General features: G+C 35.0%; 1 protein-coding gene and 1 pseudogene across 1 annotated transcript; both read right to left on the reverse strand.

Annotated features, from left to right (window-relative positions):
* Positions 1–4,191, reverse strand: part of LOC107718090 (ribonuclease P protein subunit p40-like) — an 8,154-nt pseudogene extending 3,963 nt beyond the window's left edge.
* A 2,207-nt stretch (positions 4,192–6,398) lies between these two features.
* On the reverse strand, positions 6,399–7,390 carry LOC107718092 (LYR motif-containing protein 4-like). The gene is made up of 3 exons (XM_016525038.1): positions 7,212–7,390; positions 6,825–6,945; positions 6,399–6,657 (listed from the first exon to the last, which is right to left on the reverse strand). The coding sequence occupies exons 1-3, from the start codon at positions 7,328–7,330 to the stop codon at positions 6,595–6,597; spliced, it is 303 nt and encodes a 100-aa protein (XP_016380524.1). The 5' UTR covers positions 7,331–7,390; the 3' UTR covers positions 6,399–6,594.
* Positions 7,391–11,400: the final 4,010 nt, after the last annotated feature.

Genomic DNA, 11,400 nt, shown 5'->3' on the forward strand with positions numbered 1-11,400 from the left:
ACGGGCTATCTTGAATAGTGATATAAAATCCCTTCCTTGATTCAGGCTGTTCACTCGCTTGTAGGGGTGAAACGGATCATAGTTTATCATTTACACGTGTTTCTAAGTCTTACCAATTTAAACATTCAAGCGTTTTAAACCATTCATGAGCATGAAGAATTCAGTTCGGTGCTCGCGCTCACACGCTCAAAGCGCGCACATACAGAGCGGCATTTCAGGCAGAGCACGAACACAGAATTGATTCCTCTTTCGCTTGAACGGACACATACACGCAAAATGATCTCAAAATAACTATCTCGGCAAGTATTTTCATGTAAATGAACGTAAACAGTGGAGAAAGAAATCGCACGTGCAACATTATATTGGATCCGTGCATTCGGTTAAAGGGGCAGCAGCCTATAAATACCTGCTGTGTAAGCGCCACCTGCTGTCAGAGAGTGACATTTGCGTCTCATTCAGCCCGTCTGCTGTTTTTGTTTCGTTCAGATTTTTTATGTAGTATGACAAAGCAGTTTCAGACCATTTTTTTTTTTTCAAATTTCAACATTTTACAATCTAAATAACATGTATGCAGCATCTTTGTTTGGATCGTGATTAAAATACACAGGAAAAAACCATAGTTTACTTGCATGGAGAAATTTCTTTTATTTGTATTATTTATTTAATTTGGGATTTGTTTTAAAATTTCAATTTAGTATATTGTTTGACATTTTCAATTTTACAAAGCAATGTGCAGCCTTTTGGTCTGAGAAATAACAAAAACACACCTTTTTAAAAATCTGTCTTAAATCTCATTTTGTTAAAAAAGAAATTGTGAGAAAATTGCATTGTGAAATCAGTATCGTGAATCATATCACATCGTGAGTTGAGTGAATCGTTTAATCTCTATATGCTACTAGTTTTTGCTGTGGTATTGAAGTAGTAAATTGTTCTTTAAATAATAAGTGTTAATAATAATAATAATAATAATAAACCACCATATTTTTTTTGCTCATCTGAAAAATGATCTGATCTGTGACTCAAAATGTGATATTGATAATGTAATATAATCCGAACCTTGAGATTTGTGATCCGTTACACCTCTCTTGACTTGTTATTTGAAGAAAAAATACAATATCTTTTATTCGGGCTAGTTAAATTTATTTTTGGGTTACCAAAATCTGAAGAATGCCTGCCCGAAGGGCTACTAGGGATTTTGAAATTTTGCGAGCCCTGGCATGACAGGATTATTAAAACGATTTAAAATATACTTTAAAGTAAAACTTTTATTTTGACAGTAATAAAGTGCAATTTTTGAAGTGTACTCTTTAAGTACACTTAAGTGGCCTTTTATTTCATTAATATTAAAGTTTTTATAAATACAGTTTTAAGATTTGAAGTACACAACAAGTGCACATTCAATACAGTTAAAGGCACTTTTTCACAAAAATTACCACACAGAACTGTGAAAATAATCTTAATCAACGCTGGGACCATGCCACAGTGTTTATGGGGAAAGTAATCTACAAATGGCTTACTTGTAGTTGTCGCTGCACATTAAAGTTGGGATACAGTATGTGACAGTAATGCTGGGCTCTCACCTGAGTTCTTGCAGCAGCACAAACACATTCTCAGGTGAGATAAAGCCAGTAACGGTGCACAGCAAGGCCTGACTGACAGAGCTCTGGGGCTCTGGACACACATATGTAGACAGGAAACTGTCAGCAGCATTTTCACTGAAAACATACACAGTTAAATTGAGAAATAAAGTCAAACACACCCAGAACTCCTTTACTGTCATAGACAATTTCATTTTTGTCTCTTTGTGCCACAGTCTTTAAGTATTAATTGTACAATATATGGAGCCAATTCACATATTTAACAGATCATACAAGAGCGCTGCATGATACAGCAACTGGATTTTGTGAATTTAACACTTTTTAATCATTCCTCAGCTCACTCACCAACTGATGTCCAGGTTAACTGCTCCAAGCCACTCCAAGAAGTGATGTGGGTCACATGACAGAGTCTTTCCTTGTATATCTGATGGGTAAAGTGTGGGACATGGTATTTCTTTCAGGGTGTGATGGCTAACAGCAGGCTTGTGCTCCTTGTATGAGTACTGGGACAACAGCTTGTGAAGAGTCTTATCTTCATCTGCACCTGAAAAAATCATGAATACAAACAGCTAAGGCAATTGAAAAATGTGTTAAGGCCAGTGATGGTGATGATGGACTACTTAAGACAAACCTGTGTTGTATTTAGTGAAAAAAAAGTCATATCTGAGTGGTAGTCTGTCCTTTAAACTTGACAGAACCCGCTGGTATCGTTTGGTGCCTGGGGTCAAGCTTTTGTCAGTGAGATCCAGAGTCACGACTGCAAAACAAAGACATTTTATAATTGTAATACTTGTATTAATGTTCATAGATTAAAACGCTTTCATTTCATGCATTAAAGCTACTCAGAATAAAGAGATTTACCAAATCTCATGGCTTTTCTGTGATTGTACAGAGATGGACGTCCCTCCAAGCCAAGTTGTTCATATGTGTCTTTATCTAGAGACAAAATTAACTGACCTGGGAAGAACAGTTTAAAATGAATATTTATATTTTGTTAAAATGCAGAGATTACAACTACAGGTCAAAGCTTTAAAGACCCCATTTAATCAACATTTTGTGGCCTATAGTCCATATCTATATGCTAATGTGCTTGTCAGAATTAACTCTTAGCAGATGTTTTAATAAAACCAACTAGCAAGTATATTCATTGTAATATATCAATATAATATTTAAATAAATAAAAAATCAAGATGAAAAAAAGAAAAAAGATTATATGTAAAAGATGATTTTATTTTAATTATGACTAGTTCTGCAGAAATAATGAGAACCTTGCTGAAAAAAAAAAAAACATCTAAAACCAGCCTAAGCTGGTTTTAGAGGGGTTTTGGCCATTCTTTAGCTTAGGCTGGTTTACCGGTTGTTGTTGTTTTTTTGGGGGGTTTTTTAGCAGGGAAGTCTAACATTTAAAGGGGTCATATGATGTTGCTAAAAAGAACATTATTTGGTGTATTTGGTGTAATGCAATGTGTTTATGCGGTTTAAGGTTAAAAAAACACATTATTTTCCACATACTGTACATTATTGTTTCTCCTCTATGCCCCGCCTTTCTGAAATGCTTCGATTTTTACAAAGCTCATCGGTCTGAAAAAGCGAGGTGTGCTCTGATTGGCCAGCTATCCAACGCGTTGTGATTGGCCGAATACCTCAAGCATGTGACAGAAATGTTACGCCCCTTACAATATTGTGATGCCCTGTCCAGCTGGAGCGACGAGACAAAAACATTAAAACCCATTACAAACGAGGCATTTGTTGCATACAGTGGGAAAGGAAAAATTGAAATCGCATCATATGACCCCTTTAAGACTAGTCTAAGCTGTTTATGCAACCGGCCTTAGGATCCAAACACTGATGTTTATCTGTGAAATGATCTTGCTTACCGCTGGAAAGAAGTGCAATGGAATTATCTTCATCAATTTTGGTGTTGTAAGAAAGCGCATTAAAGTTTCCTGTAAAAAGATTAAAAAACAAAAAAAATCTAAATATCTAACTCAATACCAAAAAAATTTAAAAATAAAAGAAGCAATATGCCAGTGATGGACAATAGCATATTTCCCCTCCTACCCTTCTTTACAAGAGACTCAAGGAATGATTCTTCCAGTAGTTCATAAACCGGCAGATCCCGCACTAAATAATACGGGCTGAAGCTGTTGATGACACTGCTGATATTAGCAGGCAGGATCCCACATTCAGGCATCAGCACTGAGATCTGAGGAGACAATTCCCGAGAGAAACTATCGCGATCCAAATACAATCTAAGCAGATTGTTACAGATAGCCAGATTGACTAATCTAAATTAATATGTCGAGCAAATGTTTAATGAATAAACTCACTTTGTAATTAAAGTTGTGCTTCGACACGTGGATGTCATGCTGAGACTTTTCATTCAAGAAGTTTGATTTCTCGCACACCAACAGGCTTCTCGGGCACTTCTCCAGCTCTGGCGACATTTTGACATCTATGCGCAATATTTACATTTTTATGACATCAACCGAGCAAAAAGAAACAAGCTGATGAAACTCCCTGATAATGTGGCTTAATGTTTAAAAAATGGTACCAACTTCTTTTCTCGCAAACATTTGACGTCAGTTCCTGCTCACGGCAGAATCATAAAACAGTTCAGAATTTGTATGTAAATTGGTTATTTTTCAATTAAAAAATTTAACAATAAAACAGTTCAGATTTGTTACCTTATCTGTTTAAATAAAAGAAACGTCGGTGTTATTCTGAGTTATTATAAATGTACGTTAACTTAAAACTTACTCGAGTTACTACCAAAACTAGAAACGATTTTAGAACTAAATAATAATAATAATAATAATAATATGATGCAGTGTTAAAGTCTTAAAAAAAATAAAATAAAAGCTCTAGCAATTCCCCCTTTTTTTGTAAATTTTTAATTTGTAAGACATTTTCAAGGAAATTGGTTTAGAACATTTATCTTTTTTTTTTCCTGTTTTGTTTTGTTATTTATAGGATATGTAACCAGTGTCAAAAGTCCCCAAATCATAATGGATTGTTAGGGAATTTAATCATAATTTGGAACCAATCCAAAAGAATCCTCTAAAATTAAGGTGATAGTTCACCCAAAAATGTAAACTGTCATCATTTACTCATCCTCAAGTTGTTCCAAACCTGTATGAACTTTTTTTCTTCCGTTGAACACAAAAGAAGATATTTTGAAGAATGTTGGTAACCAAACAGTTTAGTTACCAACATTCTTCAAAATACCTTCACCAGAACAAAGAAACTCATAGAGGCTTGGAACAACTTGGTGAGTAAATGATGAGAAAATAATTATGAAACTGACTGCACTCTGTTGTGTCATGAAGAGTGTAAACAGATACATATGCGGGAAAATGTGCTCGCTGTCATGTGCGCACAATCCCTCTGCAGTACCTCATACTGTTTCTGCACTAGACAATGATTGACAGACCAGATTACATACAGTAGAAGACTAAATGTGACTTTAAAGATTGGATGTTCTTTACGATTCTTGTTTATTATTATACATTAAAATTTGTTTTAGTCTAACTAGGGAACACATTTATTTTTAAAAATGTGGGCTACTCTAAATAAATATGAATTTTATGATATTAAAGAAGAAAAATCTTGTCAAAATAGCTTAAATAAATTAAAATGCTCTTGGTTGCTCAATGTAAAATCTAATTTATTGAAAAAAATATTAAATAACTAAGATCATAAAAGCCCTGGGCTGGTTTCTGGCTTTTAAAAGTCATTTTCTGCTGATTAGACATCACCCATTTGTTTGCAAAGACATGTGACGTTGCTGTGATGCAACTCATGTGCACGTAGTATTTGTCAAGCATCTTTCTTACGCAAGTCTGCAGGTCCAGTTCTTATATTTAAAAGACTTTCTGCTCCTCAATTACATCGGACACTGAGCAGTCAGAGAAAACTCAAACTTTGGACGGGACCGAGTGTCTGTCTGAACCAGAATCATCACCTTATTCACCAAAAACTGACAGGCACAGAGCCAAATCTCTGCCTGTAGATCTATACCAGGATGAATCTTCCTCACACAAGGAACATCCGACTGTAGTCCGTGGAAAGAGAGTCCAGTTTGCAGACATGATGGGGCTGAACCTGGCAAACGTCAGACACTTTGACATCTCTGATGATGCAGATGAAACATGCAATGTGTCATCTAGAATCCAGAGTCGTCCTCCAAACCAGCAGCTTCAACATGGAGATGATCTGATTTCAGCATGTTTAGTACCAGCCTTTGACATGCCTGTTAGTTTGCTGGAGTTTGATATGAAGTCACGCCGTCTGGGAGTCGCATTAGAGAGTGTCACAATAACCGCTTCGGAAGTGAAGGGTGTGATCAGAGTGATCCAGAGCACCGCAAGAGAAGTTGGGGTCAGGTACACTTTAAATAACTGGCTGACATTTTCAGATATACAAGCTGCATTAAGACTGAATGAAGGAAAAGTGCTACAGTGGGAAAAGTTTGACTTCATTTTGCACACGCCACACTGTTTCGACAAAGATTCATCGGTGCATTTCGCAGTGTATTGTCGGACTGATCATGGGGAATACTGGGACAATAATGAGGGACAGAACTACACTTTAAGGATTCAGACTACTTGACAGTCCAAGGATTTACTTGGTGCAACAATCTGAAATTTAGTTCAATAAAGTGAACTTGACCTTTTAGTTGCATGATCATTTGTCTTAATCATTATGAACACATTTTAATTAAGTCATGCTACCATATTGAAGGTAAAATGTTTACATGCTTAAATGTATATATATGTTTACATGCTTAAATGTAGATAGAATATTTGCTTTTTTTTTTCTATTTACAGCGATTCTCATATTCGAGAGATATTCTTAAAAAATATAACATAAACATACAATTACAGTATACTATAATATACAATTTTACAGAGAAGGTCAACTAGTGGTGCAGCTCGTAGGATAAACAGATTTGTTATTAACAATTCAGACATTTTGCTGCTGAATTACATTACATTTATAAATGAGGCTCTTTTTCAACAACATTCCTCTGAGCAGAATACAGATGGCCAATGGAAACCTGTGAGAAAAGATAAGTGATACGGTCTTAGATATAGAACATTAAATGTAATATTAATTATTAGTAACTCTAAAATATTATGACCTTCTTCTGTTTGAATCAGGCCATTCAAGTTCGTTGGCCATAAAAATCATACTGGAATATTAAACAAAGCTGGCATTGCTTGCCTGTCTCTTAATGACCGCCAGATTCTCTCTATCTTGATTTATGAGATTATCCAGTGTTTTGGGGTTGTCAACATGAAGGTTCTCCCTGAAGCCATCTTTCACTCTGCGAAGTGTGTATGTTCTGAAAACAAGCAGTATTTTTATAGTAAATAATCAGTAGATGGTAAATAATAGTTTTAATCTAAAACCAATTAAAAAGACATGCGTTATTTACATATATACATATAAGCGCTTATCATTTAAATAACTGGTTTTATTAGTAGTTTTGTAATACTTTATAAGTAACGTTAAAAATGATAAAACGATACAAAGACAAAATGCAAGAATGTACGTTATATATTTATATTTTATACAGTCTATTTTTCACAGTGAATAGTAAAACCGTACCTGTAATTATAGGAGGTGAATTTGTTACTCTCTTTCATAAGCATCCTGTAGAGTGAGATCACTTGGGCCCTGCTGCACGACGCCATGTTGATTTCAGTGTAGTTCTTCTCGCGTTGCATTGAGTTGCGTATGATACATCGCCATCTAGTGCCAGGAGAAGTTGGGCAAACGGCAGTGGAATGCAAGACACACAATGTGCATTCCTACAGTAAAGACCCTATGACATTTCAGTATGTCTGCAGCTTAACAAACAATTTCAGTGGTAGTGTTTCATTCTTCCAACAAAAAATACATTAAAAAAGGCAGTAGGCTATATTAAACAGAAATGCAATTTACTGGAGATGCACTTATAATTGTTCAGTGCTACCTTAATGTGATGTTAACTGCCGCTATATAGGGCAGTTAACATCACATTAAGAGAAATTCATGTCCACAACAGTGTTGTGCCTGGGGAGAGCACAGAGGATCCCCAGGGCCGCATCATGGCTGACTGTGGCATATGGGGCCTCTTTCAGTGACTGTATGCATCACACTGTGCTGTGTAAAACAAAAATCAAGACTGTGCACTTTCTGCTAAATGAAAACTATGTGAATAAATATAACAGACTCAGTTCAGAAACAATCATGTCTAATGTATGTACTGTATGTGTCTTTTACTGTTGTTTAACTAGCAAATACATCTGAAGAACACTTCTGGCGATAAAGCAATTAAACACTACTATCTCCAGAATTCATGTTTGTTTGTTTGTTTGTTGTTTTATAATTAATTAGTGATGTACAGTAGGGAAATAAATCACTATCATTTCCAAAATGCATGTTTGTTTGTTTGTTTGTTTATTTGTTTTGTAATTAGTGGTGTACTAAAAGGGAATTAAACACTACTATATGCAGAATGCATGTTTGTTTGTTTGTTTGTTTTATAAATAGTGATGTACAATAGGGAAATAAATCACTATCATTTCCAAAATGCATGTTTGTTTGTTTGTTTGTTTTATAATTAGTGATGCACAATAAAGGAATTAAACACTATCTTCAGAATTCATGTTTGTTTGTTTGTTTGTTTTATAATTAGTGATGTACAATAGGGAAATAAATCACCATCATTTCCAAAATGCGTGTTTGTTTGTTTGTTTTATAAATAATGATGCACAATAAAGGAATTAAACACTTTCTCCAGAATTCATGTTTGTTTGTTTGTTTTATAATTACTGATGTACAATAGGGAAATAAATCACTATCATTTTCAAAATGGTCCGTGTACGTTTTGATCATTTCATCTCCTATTTGGAATGCAATAACGAGAAATGGAAAAACGGCTCGTTCATTCGTTTTTCCGTTTAGTTTAACAAACGGAAAATGAGATTTTGGCTCGATTTCTCATTTTTCGTTTGGGGTTTAAAATTCGGTTTATGGCTTCAATATTTCATTCGCACGTGTGGGCGGTGCTGAAACGCTCCTTTCATCTGATTGGTCGAATCGCGAATTAAACTACCATATGCAGAATAATCCGTGTATCATTTCGATTGTTTTGTAATTAGTAGTGCGCAATAAAATAATTAAACACTATCTCCAGAATTCATGTTTGCTTGATTGTTTGTTTTGTAATTAGTGATTTACAATAGGGGAATAAATTACTATCATTTCCAAAATGTATGTTTGTTTGTTTATTTTGTAATTAATAGTGCACAATAAGGGAAATAAACACTACCATCTCCAGAATTCATGTTTGTTTGTTTTGTAATTAGTAGTGCACAATAAGGAAATTAAACATCACCATCTTCATGTTTGTTTGTGTTTGTATTGTAAAGTTGTTTGTTTATTTGTGTTGTTTGTTTGTTATGAAAAAATGTATTTATTTATTTACAAAATTACTGTAGCACTTATACTCCATACTCATACCTGAGTAACCTCAGCTTCCTGACGTTTACCCCGCAGCTACCACACAGAATTAAACTCATTACGAATGTTAACATCTTGATGAGCATTAAGCTGAACCATTGAAAGCCTCTGTCTATCATCCTTGACTTTCTGCATTCAAACATGTCACCTGTGTGTATTATTCATCCTCTGCTCTGCTGCTTCCATTTCCACTGGCTCCACATAGGATCTACCGCCTGCCCCATTTACTCACACAACCTCCTGCATTATTAACAAATCAGAAAGAGCCTGGACTCTTTTTGTTTGTAGCCCACAGAACTGAAGACATGACAGTACAATGGCCTTCTACATGACAGTGATTTTAGAGCTGTAACTCTAGTTCAATATTTTGCACATAAAAAAATAGTTATGATCAATTTAAGAAGCACTGAAGAATGGAGACATGATTCATATCATACTTGTTTGACGGTCTTTACATACATTTACACTGGTAATTAGAGTCTTCGCAGGCACATAGAGCTGATATTTTTGCTGTAAGACTGTGCGCATTACGTGGTCTTCTTGCTCTAGACTGCAGGTGTTTGTAAAGAGCACATTCTGACTCTCCTCAGATACCGACTGCTATCATCTGCTCTGACAACACCTTAAATATTTCACATAATGATATTCATCAGAGGCATTTCCATGGTTTATACTAAACTTTTATGACGTACAATTAACCATCTGGTCTTATCAACTAAGGTGAATGTTTTTTAAAACTATATTTAAAACATGGGAACATGGTTCAGTAATTGTTTACTCAATGTTTCTAAGAATACCATAGAGCCAGAATGCAATTAGCAATTAGAAACAATTTTTACTCAGAAATTGCTAGTAAATTCTACAAATAATTACAAAGAATGGCAAGTAACACATTGAATTAAACATGAAATTTTGAAGTAGAACTAAAATAAATAGTATTTACTTAACGTACAATAATTTTTATGTAAGACATTTTATATACAAGCTTATAATGTTCTCCTGGAAATCTAGTTCTGCTGCCAAAAACATGCTAAGCGATCATATCAAATGAGTGATGAGTGGTTCATTGTGTTCAGGATGCTGTCTTGAGTATGGAGGAGTCCCTAAATTATTAAACACTTTTGAGTCATTTAGTTTCTGCTCTGGATCCTGCATATACAGAGACAATTCATTTGCGTGTATGTGATGCAGTTGATGTTGACTGAATAAATAAAACAAATCTTTTTTCATTTTCCACTCACATATCCCACTCACAGTAAATTCTTCTGTCAAGGTGACTGAATTAGATTTGCTTGTATTTTGTTCACATCAGATTATGTAGCAAGCAAAAAGACAGGTGTGTTTGAGTGGATGAACGTACAATCCCTTCAGGGAATGCTTAGGACCTTCAGTACAGCACGTGTTAATAACCAGGCCATGGTCGTGGTCCTGTTTCAAGGGCTCATAGTAAAAAGAGCATCTGGGCTTCTCGTGCCTTTAATATTGCACCTGAGATGTTCCCTCCATTGTAATGTGGTATTGTGTGTGTCTTGCTTTAGACAGATGTTCAGGTTTTCTGCTGTCATTAAAGAGGAAAAAACGCTGGGGGTTCCGTAACGTTAAATGTGCATATGCAACTCCTCATAGAAAAATATACAGTATGTGACATTACTTGCATTTAGTTGTTCATTTTATTTAAAGCAACTCAATGGACCGTGAGGAGGTGAAAGAGCTTGAACCTATTGAAACTATTTAGGTGACTTAGAATCTCAAAATACAACAGATCATTAGTGCTGTACTGAACAGAGAAGTCAAACAAGCAAAAAATATGAGAAAAAAACCTTTGAATAAAAAATACAGGTTTTTATTCAAACATTTGATTGATTTGATTTGCACTTCATTTGCTTCAGTTTCAACACAAGATAAGACACCGTTCTAAAATTTGATATATTGCTCAAATCCCTTTTAAACTTTAAAGGAGACATATTATGCCCCTTTTTACAATATGTAATATAAGTCTTTCGTGTCCCCAGAATGTGTCTGTGAAGTTTCAGCTCAAAATACGCTCCAGATCAGTTATTATAACATTTTGAAAATGCCTATTTTGAGTGGAAACAGAAACAAGCTGTTTTTCGGGCCTGTCTCTTTAAATGCAAATGATCTGCTGCTCCCCGCCCCCTTTTCCAGAATAGAGCTGCCATTACAGCTCGGACCTGCTAAAAACATCTGTTTTGGTTCTGCTTATCATGTTTATCGCGCTGAAATAATGCGGTTTAAACCATATGAGTTTAAACTTCTGATATACGGTTTT

This window comes from Sinocyclocheilus rhinocerous, unplaced genomic scaffold, assembly GCF_001515625.1.
Source record: "Sinocyclocheilus rhinocerous isolate Xijiao unplaced genomic scaffold, SAMN03320098_v1.1 scaffold480, whole genome shotgun sequence".
Lineage (NCBI taxonomy): Eukaryota > Metazoa > Chordata > Actinopteri > Cypriniformes > Cyprinidae > Sinocyclocheilus > Sinocyclocheilus rhinocerous.

Excerpts from the sequence above, each read along its gene's own strand:
- LOC107718092 (XM_016525038.1), bottom strand. The coding sequence starts at position 7,330 with ATGCAACGCGAGAAGAACTACACTGAAATCAACATGGCGTCGTGCAGC. Across the intron at positions 6,946-7,211 it reads TTCACCTCCTATAATTACAG|AACATACACACTTCGCAGAG; the intron begins GTACGGTTTTAC and ends GCTTGTTTTCAG. Across the intron at positions 6,658-6,824 it reads TGGCGGTCATTAAGAGACAG|GTTTCCATTGGCCATCTGTA; the intron begins GCAAGCAATGCC and ends CTTTTCTCACAG.